The following is a 24,320-nucleotide window of genomic DNA, read 5'->3' on the forward strand; positions in this document are numbered from 1 at the left end:
AATGCATTTTTTAAAAGGGGAAAAAAAAATTGTTTTAGTGAATAATTTACCTAAGCAAATAATTGCTAAATAAAAAGACAAGTTGTTTTTTTTTCCCCATTTTTTGATTACAAAATGTTTATGAAATGAACGGAAGATATACAGATTGTCTTGCCTGACCACTTGAGATTGGCTCACCCGAGATGGATCTTAATATCAGGTGTAAATGGGGCACTAGTGTGATATTGTGTGTGTTTTTTTTTTTTTTTAAATCATCTTGGTAAAAACCTTGTTTGGATGGTAACTGTTCTGGTGAAAGAGGACCACCGGTTCGTCCGTCTAGGAATGAGTCAACAAACTGACAGTGGTCCTCCCCATACCCTGTCTGATCTCCTATGTTGTAGAACTTCCCTAGAGACAAACATTATAAAACAAGGGAAGTTGATTAATGCTGGAGAAGTTGGTGTATAAATGACTGGTCTGAGTCTGTAAATGGTAAAGATACTGACCAGTGAGAGAGTCACTCAGGTAGATCTTATATCTAAGAGAGTTGCACAACTGGATACCCACAAATTTCCGGTACCAGGTTCGCTTTATGAACTGCCTCCCGTTGCACTCGGAGTACGAGTCTGACTTGAATGGAAATGATGACCAGATGGCAGTTTTACCTGCAAGAGCCAATACAGATGAGATAAACTTCTTCACTATTGATATGTATTTACTGTATTATAGATATTGATAGATGGCAGATATTGTTTCTTGGCATTTTTTCATTGTTTGTTCAAGATTTATAGAGCAGTTACCAGTAGGGATCTCACTCACACGTGGATCAGCTGCAATACAGAGAAAAACATGATGTCACCCTAACAGAAATGCATTCTGTCAATCTGACATATACAGTGTTATGTTTCCCATGGAATCTAAATCTAAGTATTGTGGCTTTTAGTCCATGTCTTTGAGGCCCTCTATATGAAAGACAAAATAAACTTTTAGCAGATAATTTTTTTTTTTTAATTCACAGCCTTTATCTAAGAGAATGGACCAAAAATATTGGTGACTTGTTTTTTATGACTTGTTTTTGACTTGGGTGTACAAATGTTTGTCCAATAAAATAGAACAATAACTCTATAGAATGAGAATGTCCCATTCCCCTAATACCACCTTCAACCGATTATCAATAGCAAGCAACACACCTTGGTTTTGGCTATTTGGATCAACCCTTTGGTATGTCCCACTTCCTGTTTCAATAGGAAATACATAGGGTATTCTCATTTCTAAAACTATGCATCCACGTTTTCTTTCCTTGCATCCTTTCCTCACTTCCTATCTCTTCCCTCTTAGGAAGAGAGGAAAGGATGCAAGGAAATGAAACGAGGATGGAGCAATCGAAGCAAGATGTATTTGTAAAACTGAATGTCGTTGTTAAATCAAGCGTCACTTCAGAGTGCCTTTATTGTGCAGCTGCATTACCTAATCCTAATAATTCAAGATGCACTGTTTAAGTATGTGTCAATTATGATTTATTTATACAACAAAAGTGAAACATTAATTAAAACTTTAGTGCCAGATGCAAAGAGGGAGGAGAATTTATGGGTGCGTCAGGTGCTTTGACAAAAAAGACTCTTGCATAGGATCCCCCATACACCATGCTCAAGCCTCCTCAGGAAGCATTCTCTGTCCATGATCCTCACCTCCTCGTGGTGCATTTAAAGAATTGATACTACCTTCATGATGGCAGACTTCGATCGTTTCCGGGTCATGGTCTCGAGGACAGAGAGCAAGGAAACAAGGATGCACAATTTAACAAATAAGAAGAACCCATTAACAAAGAACATAAACCATTTCATTGGGTCTGTGGACAAGAGCATTGGGAAGCGACTTCTGAGCTAATGTGAAACTATTTTAGGGACTGTCTTTATAATGATTTGTCATTCTTTTGCAGCAATTGCACATTATTTTGAATGATCAAATGATCTTAAAAATGTTAATAAAACTGCATACAGTACATTAATTATGTTGATCTAAAGACTATTTTCAAAGGTACAATTCCCTGAAATAAAAGTCAGACCATATGATATTCAGGTACAAAAATCCACTTAAGGCCTTCACATAGAAAAACAGAGTGTTTTGGTGCTTATTTCTAACAATGTTATATTCTAAAATCCCAAAGAATTCACCTGGGTTGTCTTAGCTATCATAATGTACAATTTTCCAGAGCTTGTGTGTCAGTATCCTTATGGTTTTTATTATTACTTGGCAGCCTTACAGGGCCCCTGTTTTGCAGTTTTACCTGAATGGTAGCAATGGACACAGAAACATAATGAAACTATTAGTTTAACATTAGGCACATTAATCTTACTGCTGACAGTAATGTTTGTGTGATAATTATACACAGACATGTCAGGAACAGTTCATTGCCATTTTTGCACACCTGTAAGCTTGATCTGTAGCTCTCAAGTTACCTTGGCCTGCCTGACTTTATACCAATTTCTTCAAATTGTTCAGTGTCTTCGCCACAGCAATGCCATTTCTGAGAAATTACTCAAATTATCTAAGAAATATTATTTATGGGTTTTCAACAGGACTGAAACAACAGGAGGGTGCATAAATGATCACAGAATTTTCTTTTGGGGGTGAAATATTCCTTTCCTTGGTGGCGTAATAAAGTGTTACACACAACTGTTTCAACTTCGTGCGACCCCATGTATACATGCATGTACGTTATATATGCAATGCATAATTTGAAGTATTTAAACTGACTGAACACTGTTCACATCACTTAAGACTGTCATTTAAGGGTTAAACTTCTGACCACCAAGTCACGTGACACTTATGGGCACAGAACCAAAAAAAGTGCCTCTGGTAAGAAACCTCTCTAGTTTGTTTTTCATTGAAACTTGTTTGGGTTTAAAGAGCAGCGTCTCTAGATTTGTGTGATATGCTGCTTTAAAAATTTTTATTTATTCTTCGCTCGCTAGCTTGATGATGAACATGATGTACACATATGTGTATTGTGGGACATTATTCCCTCAAAATTTAAAAAAGATGTTAGTTATTTTGAATAACTTTCCACATAAACAAATCTGTGGGTTATTTTGCTTATTCCTATATTTAATGTGTTTTTTCACGTTAAACCTAAAACAGGCAAGAGTGGAGAACTATTAGCAAAAAATAATTTCATGTCACTTTTTATATCATTTGGACTAAAGTAAAACATATTCAAAGGAATTTTTTATATATTTGATATATTTTGGATTTTATGAGTTGGATCTCCTAGGATATGTTGCCCTATTAAGGTACAAAAAAGTTAAAGTCATCAATATTTCCGTATTTTATTTGATGCGAAAAACGAAATATATTTGTGTGTGTGTGTCTGTGTGTAACCAGTGCTGTGCGGATTATATGTGATTGCAATCAGATACTGATTACAAATTCAATGACAAAAAAATGCAATCAGTAACAATGATCTGATTACTTTTGGATTACAACTGTAAGGCTGACATCAAGATGTCTTAAATGTCAAGGAACTCTGCGAGAACCAAGTCATAAAACTCTCAGACAGAAGAACATTTTCACCTGAGTCAACACATCCTACTGAGCAAGGACAATAAACTGAGACTTTAGAGCTCCCACTAACTAATTGGCATTATTTCTAGTGTATTTAGTGTGTACAGGCTCGATAGGGAATTTCCGTTTAGTGTCGACCAAGCCTAAATAGGGTGAAGTCTAAACCTCTGGTTATTGTAATATTTTCTAGCTAAGTGTACATAGCATGATCATATAAATCTACTTTAACTTGGGTATGTTGGTCTATCTTTGTAAATTTAGTGGTCATGACCTCTGGGTAGAAATGTTAATCTAATTAAGTGTTTACTATCTCAGGGGACTAAACAAAATACTTGTAGATAAAAGGGCAAGCAGGAGCAGCCATCTAATTAGTATTTAGTCAATTACTGTTTTAATGACCTATACTGGCGTATTTGTGACCGTGAGATCCGCGTTCACGGCCGGCGCGAGACTCTCTAAGCGACTGGAATCCGAATGAACGAGTACAATATAAAATAGAGTTAAATACAATGATTAAATGTAAATCAATAATGTAATAATAATAACTAAGATTAGAACATTAATATATCCTTAGAAAATTTTATAATTGGAGTCAGATAAAATAAACGAGGATCTAAAAATGAATATTTAAGTTAAATATAGTTATTTAACTGGAACGAAACAACTTAAACTGAACGCGCACAATAAGACAGAATGCGCAGGAGACCTTCACCCACGCTGTTGGAAGCCTCCATTGGACCAATAGGTGGACCCCCCCTTACACTTCCAACCTAATTCTATTTTATTTGATGTCTTGCATTTGAGTAGAACAGTCTTGTATCATTTTAACAAAGTACAATAAGAAAATGTATTACATTCTTTATGGCAAACTTAAAGAGCCTAAAAAAAGAGATCTTTATGACATTTTTAACATAATTCAAAACACTGAGACGTCAAGTCAAGTTAAAGTGCGTAAAACATTACAAACATTAATTGATCATAAAATCAACATCAAATTATTATAAAATGAACATAAATTAGTGACCATAAAATCATAAAATGGCATTGCTAGGTATATATCAGCAGAATGCTGATTTAGAATGCAAAAGATTGAATAAAGAGAATGATTATGGTGATCAGAAAATTAACAATATATTATATAGTATATTAATGTCCTAATATGTAAAAAAAATATATAAAAAAGTAACAGTAAAAATCTGAATATTTTTTAATGTAATTAAATCCAATTACAAGTACTTGATTTTGTAATCTGATTATATTATACATATTACATGTAATCTGTTAATACCCATCACAGTGTAACAAAACTGAGAAAAGATTATTTTTAAGGTTAAAAAAAGGTTAACGGTTAAAGTGGGCCTTAACAACTATGTACTTTGACATTTGAAACAATGTATTTATTATGTACAAACATGTTGATGAATTGTAATTGCATTAAAAGTACTTGCATTTAATTACATTTGTAATTAAACTGTTAACATGTTAACAAACATGTTGTTGCTTTGTAATCACATTAAAAGTACTTGCATTTAATTACATTTCTAGTTACACTGTTAACTTTACCCCTAACCCAACCCTTATCCCAAAACCTAACTCTAACTCCTAATCCTAATCCTAACCCACAGTTACTCCTAAACCTACCCGCACCTCAACCTCAGTAGCAGCAAATGTGGGAATTTTTCAGAACAACATGTAGTTACACAGTAAATAGTGTTGTATGTATTTAATGTTAGTACATAATAGTTAAGGCAACATAATATAAAGTGTGACATGTAAGTGTAATAAATGTGAATGTGTAATGTTGTGGATTAACCCTTTTCCTTCCCTTAATCTGGCAACATATCTCAGGGGATAAGCACACTTCAAAATGTGCAAAATTAAAGAATGAACAACATATGACTTAATTTTCAGCTTCCTCATCTTAAAACAATGTTCACAATTAATATTAGCAGTTTTATTGTTTGTTTGTTTTTTAATGAAGAAAGATTAATATACTGTATATGTGGCAGGGCAGAGGGCGGGGCCGGGTTGTGTTTATACACACCCGGTCCCTAATCAGGCTAATTAAGCCTCTGAGAGGGATAAAGGCCGATGGCAGACGGTGGTGAGACAAGAGAGAGATAGTTTACGGACATGTCCGTCGTGTGTGTTGTTGTCTTTTGTTTAAGTTTGTAATTAAAATCTAATTTAATTTGCCAAGCCGGTTCTCGCCTACTCCTTGCCCATCTAAACTGCTTTACACTGGTGCCGAAATCCGGGAAGGAGGAGGGATAACTGTCGCGGAGTCCTCGACACTGCTGTCCAACCGGTGGAGCGCCACTACCATCCGTCGGGGGAGGCAGTAGCCAGACCGCCCGGACGTGGTGAACGGCCGCCGTCTGTGAGGCGATTGGGGACTGGACTCCCCGACCGTCTGGAGCGATGGAGCCACTGCCAGGGGCGGAGGAGTGCCCTGCCATCCCCCAGAAACGCAGAGGGGTCGACAGAAGAGTAGGGGAGGAGCGTTCTTTTTTCATGGGTCTGACTCCAGTCCGCCTGGGGAGGAGTGGTTGTCGTCCGCCTGAGAGGGTGGAGGAGTGATGGAGGACCATGCGATGGTGTATCAGAGAACCGGCGAGTACTTTTTTTTCATCTCTCTCTCCTCTCTCTCTCTCTCTCTCTCTCTCTCTCTCTCTCACTGCCGTTCCGCATTGGCCTTTTCCCTCTCGTTTAAATTTTACAGAGTTTTTTGGGGGGGTACTACACTGTTACAGAAAGTACCCCCCCCCCCCCTATTTAATTATTTCTGTTTCCCTCCCCTTGTCCCCTCCCTCATCCAGGTAGCCAGGGATGACCTGCCGGCAGACGGGGCGAAAGGCACGCCCCTCCCCAGGGAAAGGGGGGGGGGGGATGTACGTCATGCCGGGGGCTCCCCAGCCTGAGAGAACGAGGGAGGAATGTGGCAGGGCGGAGGGCGGGGCCGGGTCATGATTCTACACACCCGGTCCCTTATCCGGCTAATCAAGCCTCTGAGCCTGCAGAGGATGGTGCGGGAGATCGTTTACGGGCATGTCCGTCGTGTGTGTTTGTGTCTTTTGTTTAAGTTTCTCATTAAACTATTATTTATATCGTCAAGCCGGTTCTTGTCTCCTCCTTTCTATTGAACTGCTTTACAATGGAATTAATTATCACAAAGTCAGCATGTCCTGCATCGGCCATGTTGGTTTTAGGTCAGGCTGACATAACGATCACAGAAAATTTGGACCAAGTCATGTGATCCACATACTCAAAACAGACCTAACTATGATAAATGATAACAAGATTGGGAGAGCAACTCTTTCTCATACCTCCTATAAGGAACTAAAGAGTATGTGTCTTGTAGTGCACGTTGCCTGTTTTAGGGTTAAAAATTAATGGGTTCATCCAAAATATTTTGCTTTCAGAGGCTTTATATGGAGTTAGAATAAAAATAAGGTGCTTTTCAAACTGTTCTGATACCAGTGCAGACAGACTGCAAGTTAATTCATTAACTAAATAGAGAACAAGAGAGCACACTATAACTTTTTGAAGTGCATTCACTTCTAAAATCCGTAAAAAGTTTAGTTTCAGGGTGCAGATGATGTTTGGACCACTCAACATATTTGGGAGACATGGAACAATGGTAATCAGTACATAGATACAGAATTTATCATGCTAAATTTGATTTTAACATGGTTGGCTGTGATTGGATGATGCTGACCATTAATCAGAATTAATTATGCTAATTGTGTCTGTAATGTCTCAATTGCATGAATAACCAACACCCCTGGAAATATAATAAACAATTTGATGAAAAAAATCTGACTTTCTATAGCTTGGTATTGTTTACATTTTCACAACTTAGTCGTGCTGACTGGAACACCAATTTCTTGTTAAACTATTTGCTCTAGACATTTTTTTGTCACAAATCACAAAAGGAATTGGAAAATGCACACAGCAATCACTCTCAGCTCTCTGGAGATTAGAGACAAAAACAAAAATTCTTGAGATAAATGTATGTGGTAAATGTGGTATAAGTGGAATAATTGACAATATCTTGAATTATTAAAAAAAAAAAAAAAACAATTAAAGCAATACAGAAGCTTGTCTTATTTATACAATTGGTAACATGACACATGGAACAACAAGAGCTAAAAATCTCATTAATGAGCAAGATGATTTCACAATGACTTCAGAAGAGTCTGTGGTTTGACTTCAGGACTTTTTGGCTTAGTTTCTTAGACCTATTTTGAATACACCATGTGTTCATAAAGAAGAGTGAATGGACAGATTAAAACATTACTAAATATTAACATTTCTCCTCCACTTACCCGACTCTGTACTAAAGCTGACTGGATCACTGGCTGGCCCTGAACCGAGCTCGTTCTTGGGTGTCACTTTGAATTCATAACTGCAAGAGAGCTGCAGTAAACTAATCGAACTCAATATTATGTTGATTTGACAACCACACTTAATTTTTGGATGTGTTTTCTTGTTTTTGGTCTTATAAAACCTTAAAAAAAAAAACTATACATTATGGGGGAGCAACAATGAAAGTAAGGGCCAAATTACAGATATCCCATTTAAAAATGGCAAAAGGTGTGTTTAGGTAGTTTTAGGGGGCAAGGTTATCATTATAGTGTGTTCTAATTATAATCAGCTTAATTTAAGAACTATTGTTGTCAATGAGTGGTCCTCACTATGATATTGCCACTTTTATATGCGTGTGTGTGTGTGTGTGTGTGTGTGTATGTTCACACCTGCTCTCTGGTTTCAGGTTTTCCACAGCTGTATGAGTTTGATTTGTTATAAGGATGGACAGTTCCTCTCCATGCGGACCCTTGGTGGAGGAAGAAACCTCATATTCTATTGTGACCACAAAACAACACAACCAGTCAACAATACATACCAATCCAATGTTATTTATTTAAAAACAATTAGCTAGGATTTATGTAAAATCTTTCAGTGATTAACCTTTTCATTTATTCCTCAGTGGGTTGAGTTAAACACAAATGAGTTAAATAAAATAAATAAAGGAGTTTTAAAGAGCTCCAAACATTATGTTCATGATCCCCATAATAATTTGTTATTCAAAACCCAAATTACTTTAATTTTGACATGCCAGGTTTGAATATGTGCATGGAAAATTAGATTTTGGAGCTACGGCGCAAGGGGTTTAATTGGGAATTTCGAGGTATAGCATAACTGTGGGGGCTTAAAACATACCACTCTAGAAGAATTAGTGAATAAATGTGCTGGAATGCGTTTCAGACCGTTCAACCCCAATTGAACTCCTGTACAGCGGAGGGTAAGATTTTCAGTGAATAACTTGCATTTTTGTCTGTTCCTCACACAAATCAGTCGTATGTCTTCTAAAGACTTATGCATTACTTTTAGGAAACTTTTATAATGCTTATTGTCATTTTGGTCATTTTATGCTTTCACTAAATGAGAGAGCCCAATGGAAGAAATAAAGTCATAAGGGTTTGAAGCAATATGAGGGTCAGTAAATTATGACAGAAATTTCATTTTAAGTTGAACTAATCCTTTAACTATCTGAAATATCTTTTTTAATCCAATTTAGGAATGTTTGTGTCAGTAATGACATTAATTAAATGCTCCATCTACCTGTAGTCTCATTGTCTGTATTTTTCCAGTCAAGGACGATGAATGAGGGGCATCCCTCCACTGTAACCACAGTAAGATTGGAGGGAGAGGTCTTGGGTGGGCCAGTAACATTCAAGTATCCCACCTCCTCATCAGGAAAGAAGCTAAGCGAGTGAGTAACTGAGCAGGGTTCCTCTGGACGTTTGTCTGTTCTATAGATCACGTGAGGTGCTGCAAATAGAGTACAGCCAATCAGTGGTCAAACAATCATTCTTAAAACATTGTGAATTGCAATATAGACAACTCAAATGAACCTCTGTCCCTTCAGGTCAGAGTTAATGATTCAACATTTTATGTCTTGCAGTGCTAGAAGTGCAATATATAAGTGGTTTTGGCATGCATTCTTACCTACGAAACGTGTCTTGCCCATTGCATCCACCTCAGATACGGGATGAGGGCTGAACACAGAGGAGTTATCACCTATGTCAAAACGACTACCTAAGATTCAAAGACAGACATGAAACACCAGAAATTGAGGAATATCGGTTTACGAAACATTAACATGTGTGGCTGTGTTTTCTCAGTAGTTCCATTCGGAACTAGAGTTGGAGTCAAGACCAGAACCCCTAAGACCAAGACTAAACGCCCAAAGAACAAGACAAAATCTAGACTACTCAAGGCCCAGATACAGACCAATATCGAAGCCTAGACACAGGTCCAGATTTTTCAGTCAAATAACCAAGCTTTCCATTTTAAATAATTGTATTTTTTGCAGCCATCATGTTACTTGCTGAGGCATTTTTTCAGAGGCATCGAATAATTGTGGATTCTCAGTTTGATGAACATGTACCGCACAGCAACTAGTGGTTGAGGTAATTATCGCACTGGAAATAAGTTGCAGTCTTGTGTGAAACCATAAGACAAAACCCAGATTCAGGACTTAAAACGAGACCACAATATCAAGACTCCAATTTTCAACACATCTTTTTGCATTTTTCCATTACTGTAATAAAAATATCAGATAAGCACACAAATATTCTTATTTCACCATCGAGTGTGTTGTCTTCACCGTAGTTCTCTGTGAAAGAAACCAAATCATAAAACTCGTATTTGAGCATACCGTTAAAAGCAGATTGTGGTGGTGTTGTTGGAGTAGGCTCTCGATTGGCTGTATTTTCAGTAGTTGGAGAAGCTAGATGTTTCAGAAGTAGCACTGGGTCCACCTGCTTCAGATCAATAACCTTTTCTAAAGAATAACAGAGTAAAGGTTTCATTAATTGACCATTGAATACATGTACATTCATTTGGACAGTGTTAAAAAGTGTTAGCAGTCACAAAGGTTTATTTACAAGTTTAGCAAGACTGTTCCAGAATCTTAATGTCCTCACCCTTTTCTTTAGTCTCTGAGGCCTGGTTCAGCTTCGTCTTCACTATAAAAGAAGAGAGCAGATTAGTAGGAGATCCTGACAAACTGAGTTTTGGTTAAGCATATGAACAGATCCTAATGGATGAAATGAGCTGTCAAGTTTTAACACAACATAAAACATTCAACCATAAACAAAATTTTGCTAGTACCTGCTGTGGGCTACTGATTTCCATAGCATCCTAAACAAGAAGCTAATTGACATGATCCTTACAATCCAAGGCCAGATATCATTTAGAAGTGAAAGTAAAGTATGTTCTGAATAATATTCACATGGTTGGAATAAGATAATGCTGCATGTTGTCAGGCCAATGTCCATAAAGTCAAATGTGTGAACCAAATGGGATGTTTTAATGCTGGCAAGACTCTCAGGACTACAAGCTCTTCAAGAAAAGCTCTGAGGGACAAATACTTTTATAGAGTGCAGAACTACATGGCTATAATGCTAGATACTCACTCAGAACAGAAGTATAGGACTATATTGACCAAAGCACATCAATAAATCAATCCCACAATGTAATTATTTCCAACAACCCATCTCTCTAATGGCCCATTATTGCAATGTGCAATTTTCAAAATATCTTTTATTTTTTAAAGAAAAGTTAGATGGAGAACAATTTAGTATTAGTCTTTCTTCAAGTAATCATATGTCTGCCAAATGTTTTACTGGGCTGCAGATCTTCTAATAAAAGTAGTAATAGATGGATGACATGAGCAATTGGGTAAGGATGGAAGGATTTGGCTCTCTGTTTTTTAGCTTTAATGTTGTTTTTAATTTGGAGAGCATGTTAGAGAAAGTGAGAGAGAGAATATAAGAGAGATGGTGCTGGGTTCTCATCAGCGTTTTTTATCAATGGCTTATTTGTCATGCTTTTCCAGAGAACCTTAAGCTCTGAAAATCCATTATGACATGAACAGCACATAAATATTTTCCTTGGCCTAGAATTATCATGAAATCCAGCTGCGAGGGAATCATTCTCTGCACAGGAGATGTTTTCTACCAAACAGGAATATCTGTCTCAAACATCATGTTAAAGCTGTATCCAAGCACTAAGAACAATTGCATTTACAGTTTTGTGGGACAGTGACAACAAAATAGCCCTATAACTTCAAGAAAACAAAACAACACCAGGTGTACAACTTTGAATTATTATCTTTGAATCTAACATCACATGGATTGTGATGGACATGTGATAATGCAACATACATGAAAAAACTAAGGTCATCTATTGACACCTAAATCTACGAAGGAGTTGCAAGAGTCTTAAAATAATGAGATTAAAACCATTTATAAAATAAAAACCATTGCAAATTCTGGACAGCAATGTCAACTAGAAATAAGAGCACTGTCAGTCCTACAACATACTTGGTTAACAATTATTTGTACCAATCTAATAAATGGCTGTCAATATTTCATACAAACCACACAACAGCAGATAGTTTGATAATGCATAGTCTCACATTAAAGGTGAGATTAATTTACCCAGATGCTTTCTGGGCTCCTTCTGAGTTTTGGCCCCCCAAAGGCCTATATGACGCTCACCACTGGGCACTGTCACAAAAAAAATGCTGTTACAGGCAAATCAATTTCAAATCAATAGCCATCTAAACCACATATCATACAGTGTGAGCATCCAAGATAATATATATATTTTTTTAAATGTTCTGAGATGTTTGTGTTTGATTAGACATGTTAGGGTAAGAGATCGGTGTGTGTGTGTGTGTTTTCCCTGTAGCTAACACATGAATCATGTCAAATGGGAGGCTGCTAAAAAGTAAATAGAAAATCCACTCCTTTTTACAGAAACCTAAGAATGTGCTAATAAGAATAACTCAGATATATACACATTAATAATCAAACTTGCAGGGTCTAAAAGTAACATTTTGCCACATCTAACAATGGCAAGGTAATTTGAGTAAGTTTACCAGCCATAAATATATAAAAGATAATTACCAGCCAGACTGTATTTTTCTTTATTTCTTTAAAAATATACACTCAGTGAGCACTTTATTAGGAAAACATGAACACCTACATATTCATGTGATTATCTAATCAGATAATCATGTGGTAGCAGTGCAGTGAATAAAATCAAGCAGATATGGGTCAGGAGTTTCAAAAAACATGATCTCAGTGATTTCAAATTCTGGCATGATTGTTGGTACCAAACAGGCATTTTTGTATCTGCTGATCTCCTGGGATTTTCATGCATAATAGTCTCAAGTTTCTCAGAATGATGGTTAAAAACAAAAAAGTTTTATGGAAATGCCTTGTAGTTGAGAGAGGTCAGCCGAGAATGGCTAGCTGACAGAAAGGCTACGGTAACTCAGATAACCACTCTGTACAATTGTATTGAGTAGAATAGCATCTCAGAATGCAAATCACAACGAACCTTGAGGCGAATGGGTTACAATACCATGACAGTTTTCACCTCTGTTAGCCAAGAACAAACAGCTGAGGCTGCAGTAGGCACAGCCTAACCAAAACTGGCCAGTTAAAGACTGGAAAAACATAGCCTGGTATAATGAAGCTCGATTTATGCTGAGGCACACAGATGGTAGGGTCAGAATTTGGCACAAACAGCATAAATCCATGGACCCAACCTGCCTTGTGTCAACAGTCCAGACTGGTGGTGGTGTAATTGTGTGGGGAATGTTTTCTTGGCAGTCTTTGGGCCTGTTAATACCAATCAATCATCACTTGAATGCCACAGCCTATTTGAATATTATTGCTGACCATCTTCTAATAGCTACTTCCAACATGATAATGCACCATGCCACAAAGCAAAAGTCATCTCAAACTAATTTCATGAACATGACAGTGAGCTCACTGTTTTTCAGTGGCCTTCCCAGTCAATGGATCTGAATCCAACAGAACACCTTTGGGATGTGGTAAAACAGGAGATTCGCAGCATGAATGTGCAGCTGTCAAATCTGCAGAAATTGTGTGATGCAATCATGTCAACAAGGACCAGAATCTCCAAAATCTTGTGGAATCCCTGCCACAAAGAATCAAGGCTGTTTTTAGTATAGTGTTCCTAATAAAAAGCTCAGTGACTGTATAAGGCCTATATGTGTCAATATGACAGTAAACAATAGAGATACATTTTCGTTTCTTTTATTTGATTTTGCTCATGTCACTTACATCAGATTCATTAAAGAAATGCTCATCCTCACGATTTGGGAAAACCATTATGGGCAAACTAATCAGTAACTCCACTTTATTTTTTTGCATTTGGTAAGTGCCCATTTTGGGACCCTGGTTTCACAAATACAGAACAAATTTAAGAATTCAGACAAATTCAAGGATTTATGGCTGGATAGATCATTGGATGCATGACAGGAATAGGCTACTTGATGGTTAAGTGACTCCACTTGAAAGAAAAATAGTGTTCGTGTCTGTGTGAGAATAAGGCCAGGTTTTTATACCCCTTTTCATGTTGAGGGTGGAGTTTCGATTCACAGGGGGTGGCTTGAAAAGCTTTGTAGTGAGATTTGAAGGGACACGAGCATGAGGCCTCAGTTTCTGTGTCACATTGCGTGCCAAGGGGCGGGAAACAGAAGAAGAGTTGCGGATGATACCTCTGCCTAGATAAACACAAACACAGTCAGCCATGGGAAAGAGAACGTGATTAAATGTTATGGCAACAGATCTGTTGACTAACTGAATGAGGAAAATTCTTTTTGGAACTCTCAAAAGAAATACCAGCTCAGAAGCCAACAGATCAAGAATGGAAGATGAAGGAAATGGTGTGTGTAGCATCAAGACAGTGGAAGGGGTGGACATTAAGTGGATGAAGAAGTAAATGAATGGCATGGTGTGATTTGAGAGCTGGTTTATGTACAATTGTGGAGCAGTGGTGGGATTGTGAAGTGGCCAGCATGATGACATTGGAAATGGTGGTGATGATTGGTGGTAAACCAGATTTGGAACAAACATGGTGTTACTGTGTACGATGAGGATTTAAGTTGTTAATACGAACAGGTGACAAACAGCACACATAGGAGAAATAAATATGGAGCAACATTACCCTGGTTCCTAATGACCGCCTCATTTGTAAGTGTTGGCTGTGACAGAATCTGTTCATCCTTTGGCTGGGAACTTGCTGACATACAGAGGCAGTCTTATATAAGTCTCATACAGTGTGGAATATATTAGCAGGTTAATTTATCCTTGGCATTCTTGTTTAGGTTATCTTATTTATGTTTCATATTTATGACTGATAATAATGTTCTCAGAAGGCACCTAATTTTTAGCCTGTTTAGATTATCTCTGACTGTTACATTACTTTTTGGCAGTAATATTTCTGGCACCAATCAATTCAATACATGGTTTAATGCATAACAGGTTTCATTACACATATTTACACTATACAAAGAGCCTTTAAAGCAATACAATTTAGGTTGCCAGCTTGCTATTACTATAATTTACTAGAACTAGTCTGTTTCCTAGATAAAGGTCTGAGAAGTTACCCGTTTGTCCACCTGGTTGATTCTTCCACTCTGTTACCTTCTCTGCCACAGGGGAGTTTTGAATGGCATCAAATATGGTTAAAGGGTTTGACTTTTTGGGCTTCAGGGTTGGCAACTGTTCTTTAGGGCTAGAAATTAGATTTGTAACATGGAATTCAGTTTTGGTGTTATATTTAGCAGTGCTAGTTTGCGGTTTAACTGTACTGGAATGCTGAGTTGTGGTGCTGGGTTTGGGCTGGTACCAATAGGTGGTGGGTAGCTGTATAGGGTGTGGTGTCAGTTCCTGTCCATTCACAGTAAGAGGTGTTTTTTTAGTAGTAGGAAGGTGATTTGTAGAATATTCTTTCGAGATGGATGGCCAAGTACTAAAAATTGGTTGTTTGCTTACATCAGTCATCTGCAGTGACACAAAATCCTTGTGCCTGTTTGCTAAAGTAATGGGTGGAGTCAAAGATGTAGTTGTTGGTGAATGGCCATTTGTGGACAAATATGTGTGTGTTCTTGGTGGTGGTTTGGTGTTTGCCTGTTGTTCAGAGAGTGTGATTGCACAGGATGGATATTGAGAGGTAATTCTTTGGAAATGGTATGTGTTAATGGTTTGGTGTTTAGACGTGCCTTGTGAACGAGGCGTGCTGGGCTGGATTTCTCCTTTATGGCGACTGTCTTGAGTTACGCTGTCCTGTTCCTTAGAGGGGTTGGGATATTCCTGGACAGTGCTAGGTAGGACTTTGTTTGTGGTGTGTTGTTGGGGTTTGATTTGGGGAAGTGGCGGTTTGGTTGTGGGTGGATTTTGTGTTGGTGTGGTGTTAGATGTTGTTTCACTAAACTGTTGCTGGGCTGTGATCTTTTGCAGCTTGGTAGTATGTGGTTGTTCTTTGGTTGGGATCTGTGTTTTGATGGAATATTCTAGGGTTGTACTGGGCTGTTGTTGGGTTGTGCTGTGTGCTGAAGTGCTGGTTTGTTGTTGGGTTGAGCTAGGTTGATCGGTTGTTGTAGGTTGTTGTGGGGTTATGCTAATACATTGCTGTTTTATGAGACAATCTGGTTTGTTTGTTCTGGGCTGACTGCTGGATTGGTCAACTATGCTTATGGTCTTTCGTGTGGGCAGGATGATCGGTGGTGTGTGAGTGGACGGAAGAGCCTGGGTAGAGCTGGGCAGATCATCATGAGGGATAGAAGATGCCATGGGATTCCCAGCTCCTGTTGGGAGAATTTAGAACTTTTTTTGTTAAAAAACAGGGCACTTGCCCAAAACAGAGCACAGACACAATTTGTATAATAGACGTTGTAAGAAATAAGAAGAATTTAATTTCCATTTATTGATCATGACAAATGGCATGTAGTCAATATGAAACTCGCAACCTCATTTATTTCCTTAATGTAATATATTTCTGAGTAAAGCAGGATATTCAGTGAGAACATATGAAAATTGGCTGGTCAGAATGTCAGAATGGACAAAAATTAACATGGATGGTTTCTTTGTTTTGAAGAAAATTGATTACAGTCATTGGTTTATTCAGGCATTCAAGTTGATTTTCAAATGTAATAATTTTATTATTGCACACATGATTCTTTGAGCTGCTCATGCCAACTCACATACTGAGAAATAAGTGAAAGATAATGCTGAATACTTCCTCCAAATGTCCCACTTTAAGAAATTTATCAGAAAGTTATCTCTTGCACATGGAATTTTGATTTACAAAAAGGACATTTATCCCAAAAACTACTGTCACAGGAAAACTTTAAATGTACGCCCAAGAAATACATAAGGCACCTCACTGTGCAGGATCAGGAAGGAAATGTTTAGTTAGTTTTACTGATGAACAATTTTTATCAGTAAAGTCATACAGATGGACCAAATTTACTTGATTTGTTTAGTAGTAAGTTTGATGAAGATTAACATCTTCACTTGGAAGAAGCATTTAAACTGTATAGAACTAGAGCTTGGCTTTAAAACAGATTGATTGTTTTGGATCCAGAGAGAGGTAGAATTGATGCCTTTATTTATGTAAGAAGAGTCAAGTTCTAGAAATGATACTTTCTTATATCATGAAGGGAAAATATTGGTTAAGAAAAAAAAAAAGACATTAGACAAGGCAAGTTTGAAATCATATGGTAGAAAAAAACGTGGAAAGAGAGAAGGGACAAAAGTCATATATTTATATAAAAAAATGCACTATAAAATATTTATTCTGTTTGGCATAATATGTTACAGAGTGTCATTAAAGGCTTTTACCTGAAGTTTTCCATGGTTCTGGAAGTGCAGTTTGTCTGATGTTGGGGGCGGGTAATGGTCTGGTCTGGGTAATGGTCTTGTACAAGACTGGTAAAAGGCCAAAAAGTCATTTAATTTGCCATATTGATTACTAATAGACCTACAATTGGCTGTGTTCAAGGAGAAAGAGGAAGGTCTTTTACCTTGTACTGGAGGCAAGAATGATGGTCGACCTGCTAAGACTGGCTTCTGTATAGAAAAAAACATCCAAGTTTAGAAAGAGTGAGAAAGGGAGATAGAGAGAGAGAAAAATAGAAGATTTGCAACCATCCACTGTTCCTGACAAACCTATAGGCACCGCCATCATAACTCCGTTGCCACTGGACTGTTTTCTGGTTCCACTCTCAATAAGTATTTAATACTTATTGAGTATTTCAAGTAAATAATATGAGTTCAGGCTCAACTTGTACAGTTGTTGGCTGTCATAACAACACAGAGAAGTTAATGATATCAACGTAACTAACCTTGGGTCATTGCTTGATGTCATCTTCCCACTCAATCTACCTACCTAATTTGGCAGATGAGGCACTGTCAAACGACATTCATCGTGACTGTAAAGTATCGGCTCTATGCAACCCCATGCTTTTTTGGGCAATTTTTACAGACGTAATATGCTATACATCACATTATCCACTAAGAACATATGACGATGTGAGTGAAAACACTAGAGACCAGAAAACGAAAACAGGCTTCTGCTAAGAATCAAAGAAAACTTTCGCGTTCAGAAAAAAAGCGGATTCAGAACAGCTATATACTCACCTCAGGATTTGCTTGATTCAGTTCCTCAAATGGCTCATTAATGATTTGATCTATAAAAAAACAAAAAAGCTTTTTAAAGAAGCACTTCCAGATGATTTGCAATCAGTATAACATTTATTGTTTCTCTTTCATAGTTCTTGAGACATAATGGAGTTCCCAGTTATGTTCAGTGTTGGGTGTATCTGATTACAAAGTAATTTATTACGGTAATCTAATAACTTTTTAGTCAAAAAAGTTGTTTAACTCATTTCATTTTACAACCCCAATGCCGAAAAAGTTGAGATAGTATGAAAAATGCTAATAAAAACAAAAAGGAATGATTTGTAAATTATATTTACCCTTTGCTATATTGAAAGTACTACAAGTATACGATATTTGATGTTTTACCTTGTGAATGTACAGTAATTTCAAATCAGATGATTGCAACACACTCCAAAATATTTGAGACAGGGGTAATTTAAAGGGGTCATGACATGGTTTTTTTTATTGTATTATTATGTTCCCTTAGGTGCAATTATAGTATTAATATATTTTTTATTAAGAAAAACTTTTAAAATCTAGTGATTTATGACCTTTTCCCACCCTGTTTCTCATCCTCTGATTCAAACAGTCTGTTTTGGGGGCGTTTTCCATTTAAGACTTCAGTGTTAACGCCCACTGTTATGATTGGCTAACGTCAGTGCCTATGTATCAATTAATGACGCCCCCAGCCAGAACAATATGCAAGTAAACTAAGTAAAAACACTGTGATTATTCATAATGAATGAAATTGCGCTTTAAAAAGTAGTTTAAAGTTTAAAATAGATTAGGCCTACTTACAGTTTGCGTCGTCGTTGTTCCCAGAATAGTCGGCACGGACTTATCTTTGAGCAACAGTTTTCTGGCAAAGAAAGCATCATATTGAGATTTGTTCTCAAAACAGTCATCCTTAAAATGTACTTAAGTTAACACTGCCGTGACTGGAACGTCCGCAAAAAATAAACTGCATCCATTTTTCCCTGACGTCTGGATCTTTCGGCAGCTTATTCAGAGGTTTTGTTTGACCACAGCCAGGAACAGCACATCTGTGTGGCATCGTAATTTTCCTGTGCACAAGTAGTCTCTGTCAGAGCTCGCTGTCCATCGACTGAACACTTGTGAGGCGACGGCGATACTGAAATGAGCGTAGCTGTCTTGCGCTTAAAGCGTAGTTATCTTGTGCTGGAGGCGGTCATATGCAAACGCTGTTACGTCACTTCTAACCGACACGTCACTTCTAACCATGAATCCAGAACGAGCTGTATTTTGAGCTTGATTAAATAAATGATTCGTTTAGAATGGGGAGGACGTCTTAAAATATTAAACTTGCAGGACGTTTTAATGATACAAAGACCTCTTATATACCAAAAGATCAAGGCAAATTTGGTTTCTCATGTCATGACCCCTTTAAGACAAATAACAATTTGACGAGTTAAAATAGCATGGCAATGTGAAAAAGGAGATGATAAACAGGTGAGGCAATCGTGTCATAGTATATAAGGAGCCTCCAAAAACAGCATAGTCCTTTAAGAGCAAGGATCATTCGAGACTTGTCAATTTGCCAACAGATGTTTCAGCAAATAATCCAGCACTTTGAGGACAATGTTCACCAAAGACAAATTTGAAGGATTTTGGGCATTTCACCCTCTAAAGTGCACAATATAGTTAAAAGATTCAAGGAATCTGGTCAAATCTTGGTGCATAAAGGGCAACATGACTTCTGAATGTGCGTGATCTGTAATCCCTCAGACATCACTGTCTTAAAAAACATAATTCATCTGTAATGGATATCATGAACACTGGCTTGGGATTACTTTAGTAAACCTTTGTTAGTCAACACCATTCACTGCTGCATCCACAGACGCAAGTTAAGTCTTTTCTAAAAAGTAAGCAGAAGCTCTACGTCAACACTGTCCAGAAGCGCTGATGACTTCTCTGGGCTCGGTCTCATCTTAGATGGAAAGCAGAACAGTGGAACCATATTTTTTGGTCCGATGAGTCCACATTTCAAATACATTTAGAAAAACACAGCCGTCATGTTCTCCAGGCTAAAGAGTAAAAGGACCATCCAAACTGTTATCAGCATCAGGTCCAAAGTAGGCCAGGGGTGTGTCAGTGGCCATAGCATGGGCAACTCGCACATCTGTGAGGGCACCATTAATGCAAACAGATGTATAACATTTTGGAGACAAAGAGAGTGTGGGTGCTGATTGGCCTGCCTGCAGTCCTGACCATCTCCAATTGAGAATGTGTGGTGCATTATGAAGTGCAGAATGTGGAAACGAAGACCCCATACAATTATCCAGCCGAAGACCTTCATAATGGATGAATGGGGGAAAATTCCACTTTTTAAACTTAACAAACGTGTGTCTTCAGTGCCTAAATGCTTAATAAGTGTTATTAGAAGAAACGGTTATGTTTCACATCTTTTTTGGAGTGTGTTGAAGTCATCTGATTTTAAATAACAGTACATAAAAACAATAAATAATATAATTTACCAATCACTCCATATCATTTTTAATAGCATTTTTCATACTGTCCCAATGTTTTCGGAATTGGGGTTGTAAATTATTGTAATTAGATTACAGTTACTGACTTTAATTTAAAGTAATTACTTTTTGGTACATTTCTTGCTCTAAACTAATATGTATAATGCATTTAAAATATTAATTAATATGTACGTCTGTTAGCATGACAGATGAAGGATGTGAAACAATGAATAAGGAGGAAATATAGATATTTTGAATTTGAGTGGAAAACCAAAAACCTTTCTAGGAAAAGTGATTTATAAAGTATTTAAAAGTAAAATAATTGGGGGACTGGGTAGTTCAGCGAGTACTGACGCTGACTGGAGTTGCGAGTTTGAATCCAGGGCATGCTGAGTGATTCTAGCCAGGTCTCCTAAGCAACCAAATTGGCCCGGTTGCTAGGGAGTGTAGAGTCACATGGGGTATCCTCTTCATGGTCGTGATTAGGGGTTCTCGCTCTCAATAGGGTGCATGTTAAGTTGTGCCACATGATAAACACACAACGAGCCACATGATAAAATGTGCAGATTGACTGTCTCAGAAGCAGAGGTAACAGAGACTTGTCCTCCACCACCCGGATTGAGGTGAGTAATCACGCCACCATGAGGACCTACTAAGTTGTGGGAATTGGGCATTCTATATAGGGAGAAAAGGGGATAAAAATAAATAAATAAAAAAAAAGTAAAATAATTAGGAATGTGATTACTTGTTAAAATCAAGGAATCAGTAAAGTAATGATAAAATCTTTAGAGAAGTAATTAGTCATTTGTAATGGATAAATTATTTTGAGGAACATTCCCACTATGTAATAAAATTTTTCCCTGGATAGTAAGTGTTATTTCCTAATTGCATATGCCTCAAAAGTATCAAAATTGGCTATTATTCCCCACAAACTTTGCGTTTGTGACCAGGACAGTGATATTTTGAAATGTACCTATTTCCAATGAGAAAACATGCAAATTTGTTTCTTTTTGTTCACATAAAGTCAGAAAAAACAAAATATGAATCCAAATTATCATGTATTTATAATAAAGTAATACAAAAATGACTACAAAAGATTTAGAAGTGAGTGGTTTTTCGAGATTTAGGATTATACTGTAAATGACTTTCACAAATCAGCCCCCAAATGTACTCATCATACTTCAAGGCCTTGCTGTTGTAATCCTCTTTGAGGTGCACCAAGTGAGCCAGGGGAAGTGACAGGTACAGTACTTGTTTCCATTATATAGCAGAATGGCTTTGAGGCTCCAGGATGAGCTGTCAATGAAGAGTTGCTTCTCATTTTGGTTACAGGCGATTCCGATTGCCTCGAACAGACTGGTCACATTGTGGCAGAAGCAGAGCCCATCTTGACAGGCGAAGAAGCTGGAAAAAGGTTGTTGATGCTTCCTCTGATCTGCGACTTGTACACTTTCATCCAACAAGTTCCACTGCTTGAGCCTAGACGTCAAAAGCTCAGCATTGGACTTGGTGAGACCAAGTTCTCTAATCAAGTCATTGAGGTCTTTATGTTTGGAGTAGTATGGGTTTCTCTCCTCAGCTCCACCTCTGAATTAGTCATCTAAATCTGCAACGTCTTCCTCACTCTCTGACTTGCTGCTCTCTTCTAAAGACGGCTGCTCTCTCCAGACAAGTGGGTATGGGGAGCACTTGGCAGTGTGGCACCAGGATGATGGATGAAGGAAGGTCCGGATATGTGATGGCAGGTGCATTCTTACCAGTCTGACTTTTGGAAGGGTCCACCATGCAGAAGTAGCAGTTGCTTGAGTGGTCAGTGGGTTCCCGCAAAATTCTTAGGATAGCGAACTTCATGGCTCTCTTTTCCCCTCTGTACCATCCTACAAAAATACATTTATTTCACCCATGACTAATGTGTAAGAGATTCTCGCAACATTTTTCATATATGATATATTTTTTCAATAACATTAAAAATTGTAAAACATTTTAACCCTCCGATCAACAATTGTCCATCTTACCTTCCAGAGTTTTTTTGCAGGTGAAATGAGGTGCCCAGGGTTTGTCTTGAATATCGGCATGCTGAAATATGCCTTGTAGGCCTCACATATCTTAGCCTATGCTTCCACTGAGTACTTTTTCACTCTTGTCTTGATAAATTGGATGCAGACATAGCAAAATGCGTCTGCCGGATGCTGCAGCCTCTTGATGCTATCTCAGAAAAATGCAGATATGTACATATACACTTAGGCAGCTGGAACTAAACTGAACTGGTGGAGCCCCTGTATATACTACCATTTATATTACTGAAAGGTTCTAGAAAGTTCTAGAAGTTGCTCTGTGTTTAGATAATGGTTGATATGGTTGACCATTACCTTTTACTGGATAAGCTTTACTCTATTGGTTTGAATAAACATGCTCTGCTCTGGTTCAACTCCTATTTGCATAATAGACGTCAGTGTGTTGTTTACCAAGGATTCCAGTCAGATTATTTAATTGTTGATAAAGGTGTTCCTCAAGGCTCAACTTTAGGCCCCTTACTTTTTTCAATCTTTATCAATGACCTAGCACAAGTTTGTTTTCATTGTGAATTAGAGCTTTATGCTGATGACACAGTCATCTATACCTCTGATCGGGATTTGCTGCAAGTTCAAAGAACTCTTCAATCTGACTTTGATAAAGTATAACAGTGGCTGTTCATTAATAAACTTATGTTGAACATGAAGAAGTCCTGCCGCATGGTGTTTTCCACGATACAAAAAAGAAGTTGTGCTTCCTGTTTTGAAATAAAATTTTTAGATGGGTCCCTTTTGCAGATTGTAGAGGAATTTAAATATTTGGGCCTTTGGATCGACTCCAACCTTACCCTTTAAGATACATATTGATAATATCATTAGGAAAGTATATGGATGTGTCACGAACCCCATTCCTCTGCCCCATCTCCGCTTCCTCACACACGCACACTATCTCCCTTCTCACACACGCGCACTCCCTTGTGCTTACTCGCTCGTTCCGCCCCCTTCGAGTTCGGACGCTCGCATTGCTCGCTCGAGCCCTCACGCCCACTATGCTTCCCCGGGCTCTCTTGTTCGTAAAATATCTCCTCCCTCTGGCGCACTCGCCTCAATCAGCCTGAACATTATGACCACTTGCACTCACGCGCTTCCTATCTTCACACATTGTTTACACCTGCACTCACGCGCTTCTTGTCCCCACACATTAGTTACACCTGCACTCGTCTCGTCACCTGTCATTGTCTACACCTGCACTCGCCCCTATAAATACACTATCCCTCCGTTTGAATCCCGTTGGTTATTGTATTTAGTTCCCCGTATCGTTGCCCTGCTAGTCTCGTCTAGTTTTGACCACCCCTCTGTTTGATTACCTCTTAGCTTGCCAACTCCCTTTTCCTCTCGTTTCCCTGTCTTTGTTCCCGCTAGTCTCGTCTAGTTCATCGCCCTACTTGTTAACTCTTTTCCCCGCTATCGTTCACCTCCCTCATTGGATCTTCCCCCTTGTTATATCTTTGATTCCCCGGCTTTTGACCCTACGCTTCCCACGACTACTCTTCATTGGATTTGCCCCTTGTTTGTACTTTTGTCTGGACTGCCTTTTATTAATAAAGCAGTTTTCATCCAACATTGTGACTGTCTCATCTTGTGTGGGTGTGTTCGCTACAGGATGTCTTAATACTTTGTACAGATCAATTAATTGTTTTTCAACTTAAGTCAGAAAAGAAATT

The 24,320-nt window shown here is 37.9% G+C and overlaps 1 protein-coding gene across 3 annotated transcripts in view; it reads right to left on the minus strand.

Annotated features, from left to right (window-relative positions):
• Positions 1 to 24,320, minus strand: part of LOC127655112 (target of Nesh-SH3-like) — a 51,916-nt gene that overhangs the window by 14,973 nt on the left and 12,623 nt on the right. The window contains exons 6-21 of one of the 3 annotated variants that reach the window (XM_052142739.1): positions 18,078 to 18,127; positions 17,462 to 17,507; positions 17,280 to 17,366; positions 15,044 to 16,243; positions 14,602 to 14,676; positions 14,000 to 14,158; positions 12,057 to 12,125; positions 10,539 to 10,580; positions 10,271 to 10,396; positions 9,559 to 9,648; positions 9,172 to 9,381; positions 8,304 to 8,409; positions 7,875 to 7,954; positions 783 to 812; positions 489 to 647; positions 268 to 390 (exon numbers count right to left, since the gene is read on the minus strand). In XM_052142739.1, coding sequence (XP_051998699.1) covers positions 268 to 390; positions 489 to 647; positions 783 to 812; positions 7,875 to 7,954; positions 8,304 to 8,409; positions 9,172 to 9,381; positions 9,559 to 9,648; positions 10,271 to 10,396; positions 10,539 to 10,580; positions 12,057 to 12,125; positions 14,000 to 14,158; positions 14,602 to 14,676; positions 15,044 to 16,243; positions 17,280 to 17,366; positions 17,462 to 17,507; positions 18,078 to 18,127 — 2,652 coding nt within the window. The remainder of the gene's footprint in view (positions 1 to 267; positions 391 to 488; positions 648 to 782; positions 813 to 7,874; positions 7,955 to 8,303; positions 8,410 to 9,171; positions 9,382 to 9,558; positions 9,649 to 10,270; positions 10,397 to 10,538; positions 10,581 to 12,056; positions 12,126 to 13,999; positions 14,159 to 14,601; positions 14,677 to 15,043; positions 16,244 to 17,279; positions 17,367 to 17,461; positions 17,508 to 18,077; positions 18,128 to 24,320) is intronic. The other 2 variants (XM_052142742.1, XM_052142741.1) reach the window with 2 other exon arrangements.

The sequence above is a fragment of the Xyrauchen texanus genome, chromosome 14 (assembly GCF_025860055.1).
Source record: "Xyrauchen texanus isolate HMW12.3.18 chromosome 14, RBS_HiC_50CHRs, whole genome shotgun sequence".
Lineage (NCBI taxonomy): Eukaryota > Metazoa > Chordata > Actinopteri > Cypriniformes > Catostomidae > Xyrauchen > Xyrauchen texanus.